The 14,901-nt window shown below is 35.1% G+C and overlaps 3 protein-coding genes and 1 non-coding gene across 4 annotated transcripts in view; 2 read left to right on the forward strand and 2 right to left on the reverse strand.

Moving 5' to 3' along the window:
* Positions 1 to 6,180, reverse strand: part of LOC9298880 (putative defensin-like protein 170) — an 8,028-nt gene extending 1,848 nt beyond the window's left edge. The window contains exons 1-2 of the mRNA XM_021017244.1: positions 6,166 to 6,180; positions 5,825 to 5,888 (exon numbers count right to left, since the gene is read on the reverse strand). Of these exons, the coding sequence (XP_020872903.1) occupies positions 5,825 to 5,888; positions 6,166 to 6,180 (79 nt within the window). The remainder of the gene's footprint in view (positions 1 to 5,824; positions 5,889 to 6,165) is intronic.
* A 2,975-nt stretch (positions 6,181 to 9,155) lies between these two features.
* Positions 9,156 to 11,781, forward strand: LOC9298879 (probable xyloglucan galactosyltransferase GT11). The gene is made up of 2 exons (XM_002862755.2): positions 9,156 to 10,709; positions 10,845 to 11,781. The coding sequence occupies exons 1-2, from the start codon at positions 9,385 to 9,387 to the stop codon at positions 11,671 to 11,673; spliced, it is 2,154 nt and encodes a 717-aa protein (XP_002862801.2). The 5' UTR covers positions 9,156 to 9,384; the 3' UTR covers positions 11,674 to 11,781.
* A 321-nt stretch (positions 11,782 to 12,102) lies between these two features.
* TRNAG-UCC lies at positions 12,103 to 12,174 on the forward strand. The gene has a single exon. It is a non-coding gene; the product is annotated as a tRNA-Gly (tRNA).
* Positions 12,175 to 12,261: 87 nt separating this feature from the next.
* Positions 12,262 to 14,348, reverse strand: LOC9298878 (uncharacterized protein C20orf24 homolog). The gene is made up of 4 exons (XM_021017251.1): positions 14,017 to 14,348; positions 13,381 to 13,484; positions 12,642 to 12,771; positions 12,262 to 12,532 (listed from the first exon to the last, which is right to left on the reverse strand). Exons 1-4 carry the CDS (start codon positions 14,140 to 14,142, stop codon positions 12,494 to 12,496), a joined length of 399 nt encoding a protein of 132 aa, XP_020872910.1. The 5' UTR covers positions 14,143 to 14,348; the 3' UTR covers positions 12,262 to 12,493.
* Positions 14,349 to 14,901: the final 553 nt, after the last annotated feature.

Genomic DNA, 14,901 nt, shown 5'->3' on the forward strand with positions numbered 1-14,901 from the left:
TTGGTGGAGCACTGTTGGGTTTTCTCAGGTGTTGAGAAATATTGTGGAGACATGAGTGTCTCTGGCTCTAAAAGCAATCTAAGTCTCTTGGAAAAGAGCACGAACCAGTGGAGAAGGAGTTATAGGACTCAGTCTGGTGACAATAAATCATCTCATTCACATCATCTAAAAGAAGCAAAAGTTGCAGGTTTCCTGCTGTCTTAGAAGCAGTTCCTGTTGAAACAGGAGAAGAAGTAACAGAGGTAACTTCAGAGACTATTTCAGAGACGTTGTAGAGCCTGTTGCAGAGCCAACGATAGTTACAGAGACAACTACAAAGGTTGTTACATAGACTGTCACAGAGGTTGCTGCAAAAGCTCAGGTTATGGTTTGCAGCTGAGTGTGAAAGTGAGATGTTAACAAGCTGTACCATAAGGAGAGATTCATAGAAGAAGTTTTGAATCAAGTGAGGTGATTTCAAGGTCATGAAATCAAGTTTTTCCTCTAAGTTCTTAAAGGGTACAAGAAGCTGCAACATAGTGAGAAGGATTTAAAATCACTCACAAGTCAATATGTTGCTTGCACAAAGAAAATTCAGAGATGAATGAAAGAAATATGTGATCAAAGATGGTATTTTTGATCACTGCTGAAGAAACCGATGAGAGTTTATGCAGGAATCAAAGCATGAACTTCAAGACTCAAATTCTGGGAAATTTCAAGTCTAATTCCGCTGCAGTCACAAGGTGTTTGGGATGCTCTGTATTGAAGTTTCAGGTTTTCTCAAGTTCTGCAGGTTTATGGGAGTTGAAAGCTGGTGAACACAAAGGCAGTGTATTGATTTTGCAAGAGATTGGCCAAGATTCAGTAATGGTTTCAGGTCAACGTTTGTGTGGTAAAATCAGTTGCAGGTGGTGTTTAATTACTGTTGTAATTGCAGCCTCGGAAACTCATAAAATTCATGGGACTGAGGGACGCCTTAAAAGCTTGAATTTTATGTGTATTAGGCTGTGGAGTATCAGTAAGGTTTTCTGGATTCTCTAAAAAGGGTTTGGCAGATCAGTATTGGGTGAATTAGAAAATGAAGAACAAGAACAAGTTTGTTGGAACAACAAAAGCTGTTATTGTTCTGTATCGAGAAGATGTGCTGGAGCACTGGAAAGTTGTTGGTATATCAGTGTTATTGTCAGTATAAGCTGATAAATACAGGAAGTCTCGAGGTGTACAATTCATTGGTTTTGGCTGAGTCTTGAAAGGGGTTTCGATTTCAAGTTTATCTCTGTGTGTGTAGTTCTCAGTTCTTGTGAATGACAGAGTCTACAGGTTGTGGATCATCAGAGAACGTGAAGCTACAAGGCTGTTATTTTCAGAGGGAATGCAGCAAGGTTTTGTAAGTCCAGTTGTTTGGTATAAACTGGGCAATTTGTGGTTACTGGTCTTGAGAATAAATTATCTTGACGGTAGTGGCAGCATAATGATTCATGTTCTATGCAAATTTGTGTTTGGCATAACACATGGTGATTTTGCTAAAGGAACAAGGAGTTATTGTCTCGGGTGGAGCAATGGATTCTCAGTGGTTATCTTGTGTTTGAGTCAGATCTTCAAGCGACAAGGAAGTATTTGATGGTGTGCAATTAGCTATATTATTTTTCTTGTGTCGAAAGTCTTCTTAACCGAGAGGGTGTTAGCATCGGGAGGGTGTTTGGCATCAAGGGGTGTTAGGCTGCGTGTTCTGTTCTTTAGAACAGCGGTACAAGTTAAGTATTTGGTGGTTTTGCTATTACAAAGTACAAGGTTTGATTTTTGGGATTGAGGTTTGGTTTGATGGTGTTTCAGCCTCAGTTGTATCACTATTAGATAAAGAGAGCTCCAAGTAGAGAAGACAAGGCTGCTAAAACAAAGAAGAGTTCTTAATGTTCTTTGGGTAAAATTGGATCAGTTGGAGTGGCTGCAAGAAGAAAGAAGATGTGTCAACAGTTTTGACATGTTTTTCTCAAGTAAGGAGCCATGGTTTAAAATTCTGATACAGAAGAACGTGGAAATGGATCAAAGATACAGGGAAGAGCGGTTTAACTCGGATTGGTGAAGTTGAGCTATGTTTGCAGAGACATAGAAAATTCTAAACGGTTTTATGTTCCAGGAGAAGAAATTGATTTTGCATGAAGATGTTAAATTCAGATGGAGCTAAGTTTAGAAGAGGTCTCAAATCATATCAAGGTCTTAAATGACTTAAGAAGGATATGTTAGCTCAAAAGAAATGAGTTGAAAAGGCTGCATAACTCACTGTTGGTTAAGGTTCATGCAAGTTCAGGTTACTAAGAAGAAAGGAAAGCCAAGAACAGGAGGTTATCAACAAGTTCAACGGTTATAATCTGAGAGTAGAAGGATTCTTACAGATTTGGTTTGACTGATTGTTGATAGGGACATTCAGAAATCGAGCTGCAAGTTTTCTCCTAAAAGAGTTGCAGGTCCCTTGATAAAGGTTGCAGATTTCTGGAATTATTTTTCAGAGAAGTCACTAAAGGGTTGAGATGAGGTTATTGAAGTGTTTCAGTAAGTTTCTATAAGGAATAAACTGAAGGAGAAAGATGCAAAGTGTTGCAGGGACTGTCTCAAGACAAAGTCACTTCAAGAAAGGAAAGATTGTGTACCTAGCTTGATACACAATATCTCAAAGCTGGTGTCAAAAGCTGAAAAGAAGTCCTAGTAAGGATGCAAATGCAAAGAATTCAAATTGCATTTGGAAGACAACAACTCATGAGCATCAAGTTGTCTTGGTTGATGAGGAGACTACGTAAGTGTCTACTCATGTGAAGTTATTTGCAGGTATGTCAAGTGAATGTTCTTTAAGGAAAGAAGGGTCTCGACTAAAGACTGCAAAATTGAATGATTTAATAACCAAATTCGTTTTGGTGGAGATTGCATACAAGAAGAAGTATTGCAGGTTATTCTTTACAGCTTGAAAGAGACATCAAGGGTTCTAGAGTTGATGTGTAAGCTGTTGCAAGGACGTGTCTTAGAGATATCACAAGGTTTGCTGATAAGAGACATGGTAAAGGTTACTAGTAGTGGGTTTCAAGCTGCTGGTGTGGTCTGTTTAACAAGATGGTTGAGCAGGGGTACTGTTCTGAAATTCGGTTTGTTCAAACAGGTTATTGACGTGAATCTACAATAGTATAAGCTGTTGGTGAGATTGACTACAAGTTGAATCAAAGAGCTTCGGGTTAGAGGCCTAGGTGATTCTGTTTTTTCTGCATATGATTCAAGTGAATTCAAAGGATTTTGATCTCAATGCGCAAGAGTAAATCCTAGAAGCATAGCAAGAGAATCAAGTTTTGCAGAAGGTTAATGGTATTTCGGTCACTGCAACATGTTTATGGTCTTAACAGGGGCCATAGTGGAGAATGTGTGATTAGACGTCTTATAAGCGGTGAAGCTTATGGAGTTTTCTGTTGTGATTAACAAGTTGGAAGTGTTCTGTTGACTTGTTAATGGAGTATTTTTCTGAGCGGCGATATCAAGTATTCAAGTGTTGAATGCATCAGGGAAGGGATCATTAAAGAGTTGAGCTTAATGCAAGATTGCATTGGAGCTGGTTTTCACAATTCATGATCTAAAGATGTGTTGATGGCTCAGGTTCGTTCAACAGTGTAAGTAGTCACAGCTGAAGTGTATTGAATATAAGTTTAATGCAGGAAGGATCAAGCAGGTTTATAGTGTTTTAAACTGCTAAAGATCAAAGTTGAGTAATAATACTCAGGAACCGAGACTGGAATCCAAGAAGCTTATAAGGTATCTCTCAAGTGTGTGAGGTTATGTGGATTGATCAACATGTTCTCAGGTGGAGATTTGTGGAGATGAGAACTTGTTTCTCAAGCAAATGAAGATCAAAAGCAACTCAAGGTCTAACTCTAGTCAAGTTAAAATTGGGTTAGGTTACTTTTGGGACCACAAAGAGGAGCCTCTCCGTTTTGTCTTCTTGTGAACTAGGTTTGAGGTTGTCTCCTCTATATAAGAAGCTAGGAACGTGAGAAAGGGTGAGCAGCACAAAAGTGAACACATTCACTAAGGGATGAGAGATAGCCATTGTTAAAGGCATATATAAGCTTTCAATGTTTTCTCGGTAGAACAGGGGTGTGATACAAAGTATTAGTGTGTTAGCAAGTAGGAGTTTTCACATTGTAATATCTCTTGTATCTCTGTTCGTTTATAGTGGATTCCGAGCTAAGGTCTCGGCGAGATGTAGGTAGTGTCAACGTGACACTACTGAACTCGTTAAATGTGTGTGTGTGCTCCCTTCTCTTTCTCTAATCTCTCTCACAAACACTCTTATAAACTCTGTTTTCATCTCTGTCACAGTTTCCTGTTTTAACAGAAACTGGTTCTGCATCAAACAGCTTCTAATCTTGGTTTGCTGAGGTTTAAGCTCAAGAAAGTCAATGTCTTTGAGCCTCTGAATCCTAACACCAATAAATCTATATATACATTTTTGGAGCACAATTATCAAATAAATCCTGAAGTTGAGAAGTATTTACAACTTATGCCATTGATATTAATTATTAAGTTACAAAATTTAAATAAAAGATATTAACCAAACGATATCTTGCCTAATTTGTTTGTAAAAATCTCTACACAATCTTTCGATATATCTTCAGAAAAATTTTCCTGAATTTTACTCTACAAAATATGCATAAATCAGATTTATAGCAAATATTTATATTAAAATTTTGCATAGTAATAAAACATACTAATTTATAATAATCAAAATATTCACATAGAAAAATCATATACACATACATGAAAAAGAACTATATATATCATCATTTAAGCCGTTGGTTTATTTAAATAAATAAAAAATACAAAAAGTTGAAATTATATACTTTATATGATAAATTTTAAATATATATTAGTAAAATAAATTTAAAATTATTCAAGGAACGGTATACCACGGGTGAGATCCTAAAATTATTGGATTTTATAATAATAAGAATTTATTTTCTTGGATTTTATAATACTAATAATTTAGCTAACGGGATAATATAGATGGGTTTATATGGGATGACGGGTTTGGATCGATATTAATAAAGAATAGTTTATCACGGATGAAATCCTAAAATTAACAATCAAAATACAATTATACAACCTTAAACACAAAACAAAATATACAATATTAACAAAACATATAACTTGAAATTTAAAAATTTTAGTTATAAAAAAATCGACCCACGGTATACTGCGGAGTAAAATATTCAAAATTTTAAAATCTATCATACATGGTTACTTAAAAAATGTATGTTTTCGAATCTATACTTCAAAATTGAAACCTAAACAATAGTAATCATACACTAAATAATACATAGATAGATATTTACATTTAAAAATACAAACTAAAATGATATATTTTCAGTTAATCTTTAAAAATAATATTACATTTTTTAAAAAAAATAATAGTCCTGCAGTGTACCGCGGGTTAAATTCTAGTATAGCCTACATCAAAGTAACTTTTTGAGGAAAATGTATATATGTATATCTTTGGAGGATTATCTTTTTCTAAAAACCCTTAAGATAAATAAATTCCTAAAGAAAGCATACCAAGGAGATATCTATATATATAACCTTTGGAACATATGTGGATGAACAAAGCCGAAATTAACAATTTTCTTGTGAAAATTTTGAATATTTTATGAACAAACGTTTACATATATTGTACACTTAAGGAAAACATAATGATGATTACAGCATTTGGGGGGATATCCCATATAATATGTAGCTTGAACAAAAATTATTAGGCTTATATGAAAAAGTTTGAATATTTTATATGAATAAATCTGAAGATTAAATGTATTACCTAAAGCAAACATAACAAGGAAGATGATTGGAAAAACAAGTGAAGAAGGCTGCCTTAGCCATAGCTGTTTTTTTTTTCTCTGTTCTCTTAAAATTAATTAATTAACAATAGTAATTTTAGTTGATAAATTTGGAAAAATGAGAGAATACTGAAAGGATATTTATAGAATTGAGGTTCAAGGAATCTTGAAAAGAGGATCTGGCATCAATTAATTTACATCAGTTATAGACAAACGTAAAAGTAGGAAATTAACCCAAAAGGAAAAAAGTTTAGCATCATTTATGGGTACTTTAGATAATGGTAAACGATAAAATATCTAGTTATTTATTGTATATGAGTACTATTTTGACTGCCATCAATATAATTCGGAACTAGGATCGGACCCGTGGTCCACCGCGGGAGAATATTGGTTTACATACGTTGCGTTTAATATTGTGTGTTTTTTAGTAGAACGAATCGTGTAGTATACTTATAAATATTCATAATAATGAATTGTAGAGAAAATGTACAATTGTTTATAAATATACCCATCATATTAATTATGATTTACAAAATAGAATTTTGTGTTTTAAAATTCTAAAATTAGACGATTCATGGGAATTAAGGCAGTCAAAATAGGTCAAAAACCGCGGGTCGAGCCCACATCATCTCACTATGGGGCAGATTTGGGAAAATATATTAAACCCGCAAATAAGCGGGCCACATTGATTAATTCGCAGTGGATCATAGGTTTAATCGGTTTTCATCCGTGGGTTGGCGGATCAGCCCGCATATTAGTATTTATTGATAAAATTATAATTTATTCAACATGTGGTAATTTAAACAAACTTTTAATAGTATTTTTATTTATTTATTTATTTTAGTAGTATTTTAAATTTTGGTTACTTTAAAATTATTTAAACAAAATCCATGGACAATCCCGAAAATCCGCATACTATCGCGGGACGGGTTTGTATTTCATATATGCTACCCGCGGGTCGTGCGGACCGACTAACTACAAGTCAAAATATTTTTTGTCTATCGCAAAACGGACTTAACGGGACGAATCAACTCGCTTTGACAGTTCTAATGGGAATATTATTTAGTCATACAACAAAATGAAGTTTGGACATAGTAATAATAGAATATGTATCTTATTTGTTAGATGAGAGATTGAAAGATGAAATATAATGATTAAAAATTAATTATTATTTTTCATGATTCACAAAATTTACTAAATACTTATCATCTTGTTGAATAATTCTAAAATCATATTCAAGAAATCTTTATAAATTGAAAATTAAACTTCTTTGGTAAGCTATAGGTATGAAAATATCATAATTTCGATTTAATCTATTTAAATTAAAATTAGTTACATTGATTTCATATCTATTTAATTTACACGACCAAAATAAAAATATCTATTTAATTTACACGACCAAAATAAAAATAACAATTTAGTTTATAAAATAGATGGTTATTTGTGATAAATTTTCTAGAAATCTTTAGAAGCAAATAAAATATCTTTCAATTAATGATAATTGGCTAAAATGAGCGAAATTAATGACAAAAACGTTGATTGTTATGGAATTAGTCCCAAAAATATATGAACAAATTTATTATACGTAATTAATGTATAATATTGTTCGGAATATGCTTTTATTATTAGTTACCATAAGTACAATAAGATTTTATTTGATTTCCATAAATATTTGATTTTATTTCGATTTTTCATTATTAATTCGAATTTATATTCCAAAAAAATTTCAAAGATCCAATTTCAGAAATTGGGTCAATTTTCCGATTTTAACCCGACCCATTTTCATTTGTACTTCTCTTTTAATAGTATAGAGATTGTTAAGGTCTCAAACTGGCTAGTATCTCTTAAAGAAAAGTAGAAGACTTATTAACGGCATTGCCAGGAGACTTATAGAAAAATAGTGCCCTTAAATTCTTTTTATATTTATATGCTGCTAAAGTTCTTACTTCATGCATCCTTGATCCTTCCATAAATTTTCTTTTTGAGGCTTTGACTTGTTATAAGTTGGTACTTGTGAGCATATCATATTGAATGAATTTCACGTTTGACTTTTTTTTCAATTATGTAATAAGTAAAAAGTGGAAGTAAAAAGAAGAAGAAATGGAATGATGTATGACACAACAACCAATAACCCATTCTCTTCAAATAAACAATTAAATTTCTTCTCCTTTTTACTTTCTTTTTTACTTCTATTTCTTACTTAACTCTTCTACATCTAAAAATTAGACTCTTTGATTTATATTTTTTTTTATGAGAACCAAGTAGCCTCCCCTTTTATTATTAATGAAAAAACAAATCAAACACCAAATCGCTGTGGATTCGCACGAGAACCATCCAATATAATCGAAGAAAAATAACTAGGCTCTTATAATTGTTGGGCCGGGACTGATTCCCGGCATCTGGGTTCGAGTAGCATTGGCCACTGGGGTTCGACCAATTTAACATGGTTTCTTTGAATCCGAAGATTAGTTTTTGGGCTATATATATTTATGTTTTCCTATATTTAACCTCATAAGGGGGATCTTGAATCAAAATTCACAATCCCACAGTTCTGTCACATAAGGTGGAAATGTATAAACAAACTCTTTCTAGGCCATTAGAATTTTTAATAATGTCCTACAAATTTTATTAAAATCACCGATAATTGCCAGGGTTCGAAGCCAATACAAAAGTATTATGGAAAATCTTGATCCGTAGTCGATCGTGATCAAACATATTTCTAGAAACAGCATCACATTTATATATTTACTTGCATGAAATTTGCCTGCGGCGAGTGGAGGCAGTGCCGGTCCGGTAAAATCCGGGGCCAAATAAAAAAAAAAAAAATTTGGGGTCTTTTTAAAAGTAAAAACTGCTAAAAAATTTTTTTTTGCTAATTATGGAGTATTTATAATTTTTATTTAACAATTTTTAAAAATTTTTGGACATTGTTTTCTAGTTATAGGACTTTTTTCCTAATTATGAGGCTTTTATATTAAGAGACTTCTATATTTATTTTGAGGCCTATTGTAATCAATTTGAGGCCTATTTAATTCATTTTGAGGCCTTTAAAAAAAAAAAAAAATCCACATAATTAGGCCTCAAAAATATGAGGCCCAATACAAATGTATCATAGAAATTGGTCCAGGGCCGGGCCTTAGTGGAGGGACAGACACAGACTAATTAGCCTGATTGTTACACCAAAATTAACTACTAATTAAACATCAATTTGTTGAAAAAGGGACTTTAATTTAGGTGCATGAACAAAATATTAATATAGCTCCAAATGTAATTAATTAACGCGCTTGATTGAAAAAATAACAAATCTTTCCATTAATCACTACAAAACCTTTGAACGCTTCAACACCATCCCAATCTCACCAACGCTTCAACACCATCCCAATCTCACCATCTCTCTCACAGCGTCCATTCATTTTCTGAATCTACCAAAGATCCATCCCTTTTGCCCTAAATCTATCGTTCAGATCCAGAAATCAACACAATCATTAACGATTTCTTGTATCACAAGCAATATTGGAGGTAAGATTTGGTTAATTAATGCATGAGAAAACCACATAGGAGAGGAGGAACAATGGCAATGGAGAAGTCTAGCTCAAAGTACAGAACCCAGTTCTGGTACGTTGCAATGGCCTCTTTCCTCCTTTGGCTTGTCTTGCTTTACCTTTCTAGTTCTTCCGCTAAAACCGTTCATAACCACGCGAGATTGTTCCGGCAAGAAAATGTCATCGATCTCCCTATCGAAAACGTCCCACAAAACCACGAATCCGATGAAGCTCCTGTCGTTGTCTCTGAGGACATTTCCGTTGATAACAGCTCTCTTCCTGTCTCGGTCGATATATCTCCGGATGATCAGATGTCAGAGGACAAGAAGGTTGTGACTGATCTCGTTGAAGAACTCGAGAAAGAAAGGGTTGAGAATGAGAAGAAGAGAGTTGATTCGGTTATCACAATTGGTCGGTCATCGAGGGCAAGGAGAGGACATCGAGAGCCACGAAAGGCGAGATCTTCGGGTAGATTGGAGGCAGAAAAGAAAAAGGTTCGTCAAAAGGATGATGATGAGAGCAATGTGGAGAATAGTGATGAGAATCATCAAGCATTAGACAAAGAACCGAATTTTTTCGAGCCTAGGAAAGACGTGGAACCAAAGAAAGCGCAAGTTGATGATAATGACGACGATTTAGAGAGCAAGAGGGGTAAGGAATTGCCGAATGATTTGTCCAGTGATGATGTTGAAGATGATAACACCTCTGAACCCGAACCAAAAACTCAGAGAAAGTTTTCATCGAATAATAATAATAATTCCGAGGCGAAAAACAGAGTAATTTCCAAAAGAAACCAACCTAAAAGAGTCGGAAAAGTTATGTTACGGCCAAGAGAAACGCGAAGTAACGATCCATGTAAAGGAAAATATGTGTATATGCACGAAGTTCCAGCTTTGTTTAACGAAGAGCTTCTCAAGAATTGTTGGACATTGAGCAGGTGGACCGATATGTGCGAGTTAACATCGAATTTCGGATTAGGCCCTCGTCTACCAAACATGGAGGGAGTTTCTGGTTGGTATGCCACAAACCAATTTACATTAGAAGTGATATTCCACAACAGGATGAAGCAATACAAGTGCTTGACCAAAGACTCGTCTCTAGCTTCCGCGGTGTATGTTCCTTACTATCCGGGTTTAGACTTGATGCGGTTTTTATGGGGACCGTTCCCTTTCATGAGAGATGCTGCAGCGCTTGATCTGATGAAGTGGCTGAGGGAGAGTCCAGAGTGGAAGAGAATGGACGGCCGAGATCATTTTATGGTGGCTGGTCGTACCACTTGGGACTTTATGCGTACACCTGAGAATGAATCCGATTGGGGCAATAGGTACGCCACCATCCTTTAAAACATGAAAACTTGGTGAATTATGATAGATAGTTGCAAAATTATATTTCATGAATGTTTTAAGTTGTTTTTATTGGACAAGTCTTCTCATTGTTGTTTCTCTATCTACCTAGCCAGGTTAATGATCTTACCGGAAGTAAGAAACATGACGATGCTACTAATCGAATCAAGCCCATGGAACTACCACGGATTCGCGGTACCTTACCCGACCTATTTCCACCCTTCAACCTACGCAGAGATCATCCAATGGCAGATGAGAATGAGAAGAATTAATCGTCGTTACCTATTCTCCTTTGTCGGTGCACCACGTCCAAATCTCGGTGACAGCATAAGAACCGAGATCATGGACCAATGCAAAGCTTCCACAAGAAAATGCAAGCTTCTAGAATGCGTATCGGGTTCTCAAAAATGCTACAAACCCGACCAAATCATGAAATTCTTCTTGAGCTCAACATTCTGTCTCCAACCACCCGGTGACTCATACACACGCCGCTCCACTTTCGACTCCATCTTAGCAGGTTGTATACCGGTTTTCTTCCATCCGGGGTCAGCTTACGCTCAATACATTTGGCATTTACCGAAAGATATCGCGAAATACTCTGTTTTTATACCAGAGAAAAACGTGAAAGAAGGTAAAGTGAGTATAGAGAATGTTTTGAGTAGGATCCCAAGGACGAAAATTTTCGCGATGAGAGAACAAGTGATCAGACTGATACCGAGGTTAATGTATTTTAACCCGTCGAGTAAGAGCGAAGACACGGGAAGGTTTGAAGATGCATTCGATGTCGCGGTAGAAGGAGTGTTGGAAAGAGTGGAGGGATTAAGGAAGAGGATAGAGGAAGGGAAAGAGGAGATTTTCGATTTTCCGGAGCAGTATTCTTGGAAATATAATGTGTTTGGGAATGTTGAGAGGCATGAGTGGGATCCTTACTTCGATAGGCCTTGATTTATTGTGTTCTTTATTTTTCATTGGGAGACAAGTGAATGTAGTTGTGATTGTCATGGTAGAAAGAAGTCACGAGGCCTTATTTTCCTACCATGGTTTTGTTTGAAATTTAAAGGTTTTATTTTTAGAAAACCAAATTTTCATCAAAATTGTAAAGAACTAACAGGATGGGAAAATCGTTACTATATGGTGTATTTTTCGCATGATTTTAAAAAAGTTGGCGTAATGTTCTATAAAATAACTTGATATATGCTAAGAAAAACAAATAACTTGATATATGCTAAGAAAAACGTGTAAGGAATTGGTAAAAGAATGTGAGGTACATTAACGAACTTATGATTTTGCAAATAAATGGTAGGTTTCTTTTATTGTATTTTATTGTATAGAATTTAAATTTAAATATATTAATCTAGGTAACTAAGCATGGAAGCGTCTGTAGTCCAACGGTTAGGATAATTGCCTTCCAAGCAATAGACCCGGGTTCGACTCCCGGCAGACGCATTTTTTTGTGTTACCTGAGCTTTTTGTACCTGATTTATCAGTGAGGCTTTTTGTACAAAATTTTTTAATAAAGAAAGTACTGTAATATTTTGGACTAAACACAGATCCTTGTATAATAATATTATCAGTTTTCATTACACAAAATAAAAATCATAGTAATTAACAAGAACAAAAGGAAACCAAAAGTTCCATAAAAAATTTGAAAATCTACCAATGCTAGTTCCCATCTTCAGAAAAGGGCACAGCGTAAACTGGAGAAACAATGAAAGGTACGTTCTGCTAAACTTGTTCGGAGCACAAGACATACAGTGTGTCTCTATCAGAAGCTAGACAAGCTATACACCAGAATCCACGCAAGCTGAAACGTAATTTATCACACCAAAATCAATTTCCAAGATTATATGAAAACTCGAAGGATTAACTTAACTAGAGAATTGTTGATAGGCAGAGAGAAGAAATCTACATACCAGGAATAAGCTTAGAGAAGCAAATAGACCGTCCTGGAGCAGAGCTGCATGACCACCAAAGTCTTCTTCATCAATCTTTAGAATCAATGCATAGTAACCGTATACTATGCCAGACGAGATTGCCAGAAATCTGTCAGATTTTACAGTCAACGATGCTACTTGTTAAGACAAACCAACTCAACACGAAAGGCCTGCTATGTAGTATGATTGTCATCGATAACTAAAAATCTACGAATGTCGCCGAAAACAGTTGTAGGTAAAACAAGCTCAAAGTAAAGACTTAACTAACTAAAGCAATAAAAACAGATATTGAACATTCGGGTTTTGACGGTTATTTCTCTGTTATGAAAAACAGATTTCACCTAGATGTTAAGGTACCACTGATATATTAAGAATTCTATCTAATAGACCTTCAAATATGGCGGAGTTTTTCTTGCAAACAGGTACAAAATTTCGAGGCTTAACTCGAGCAGCGTTCATAAAAACTTTATAGATAAGGACAATAGTAACTGATGTAGCTTATTATCAGCTCAAAAGTGATGGATTTTTAGAGTTTTTTTCTGACCAGTAACATAGAACAAAAGCCATGTAAACTAATCGATATACTGGCAAAGTTGATTCGATTTCGGTGCATCAAGTACACCAGATATCTACAAACTATAGCTCAAGTTTAGGCAGGAGGTTCCAACTCTTTCTACTCATACTGTACATTGTAAGAAGATAAAATGACAGAACTTACAGAAGTAGCCATATCCCTCCAACCAAAGGTATCGCACCCCAAACCAATCCGCAGAGTAATCCAACTACTTGCCTGATCCAATGCAACACATCTCCCAATTGATCCTATCCCAAAAACAACCACAAAATTAAAAACAACTTTAAACAATCTCACAAAGCATTGCTTCATTATCCACGAGTGAAAACCAATCAGAATTAATCACAACTAGCTTCGGCAATCAAATACGGAAACATATTCATTCCTTTGCCAAAAACTGGCTTTTTCCATAACAAGTTCTTATGGTCGTCTAGATACAAGATGGGCTAAAGAAGCAGTGTAAGGAACACAAATGGAGAAAGAAATCAACTTTAAAGCTCAATTGCTACAATTCATTGTACACACAAGAGAAAGATTTAAACTTTAGAGCTCAATTGCTACAATGAAATAGTGCACAAAACAGAAAAGATTTAAACTTTGGAGCTCAATTGCTACAATGAAATAGTGCACACAACAGAAAAGATTTAAACTTTAGAGCTCAATTGCTACAACTGATTGTGCCCACAACATAAAGGAATCAACTTTAGAGTAATTATGACCAACGAACTCAAAGTTAACAGATTCTGCGATCGGTTCAATAAGAAGTTAGAGAGACTATACCTTGTCCCAGGAAGCTTCAGAATCAAACAATTTGGCGAATTTGAAAGAACCCAAGTGACTGTTTTGGTGATAAATCTGTTCATGCTGCTCTTGTTGATTCGACTTCGATGATTTCCCTTCTTTCATATTTTCCGATTCGATGCAAAACCCACTTCACAAGATCGGATTTTAGTCTCAAAAACCCTGCTTTGATTCGAGTAATCAGAATCGGACGAATCTTAGCTAGGGTTCTTACTTCTTACCAATATCTGAAGTTTTTTTTTCTGTTTTTGCTTTTGAGTTCTGAAGTCTCTGATTCAGATCTACCACCACCGGGAAAAAACAATATTTTTATTTTCTTATAATTTGTTTTTTGGAAATATTTCAAAATGTACCACATTTAAACAATTGACATTCAATATATACCTTTCAAAATGTACCATTTCTCAATTTCACGTGCTCGACCATGGACGAAAATATCCCTGATTGGGATAGAGAGGCTGTGTCAGAGACGGAGACAGCTTCACTCGGCGCTTCCAAAGAAGGAGCAGGGCATCAATTAATGCTGGACAGTTACATGTGGTAGATAATTGATTTTAATTAATAGAAATGATAATAGAGTAGGGTTAGGCCATTAATTGCTCTCTTAATATATCAGACAAAAGAGCTTTGTAGATCTGAAAAAACTGGAAATCTGGGGAGAAAACGCTGATGCTGGGCGAAATTGGAGTTCTGGTTGAAGAAGAGTGCATTTAAAGCTAAAGAAGGTAAAATTTATTGCAACATTTTTTGTCCACAGAAAAAGAGTAGATTTGTTTGGTTGTGATGAAATGCACCACCCACATTCTACGATAGTGGTATTTATGGCAGGGACGACGGTACTGATGGACGAAGGAGTAATGATAT

This window comes from Arabidopsis lyrata (assembly GCF_000004255.2).
Source record: "Arabidopsis lyrata subsp. lyrata unplaced genomic scaffold ARALYscaffold_146, whole genome shotgun sequence".
Classification (NCBI taxonomy): domain Eukaryota; kingdom Viridiplantae; phylum Streptophyta; class Magnoliopsida; order Brassicales; family Brassicaceae; genus Arabidopsis; species Arabidopsis lyrata.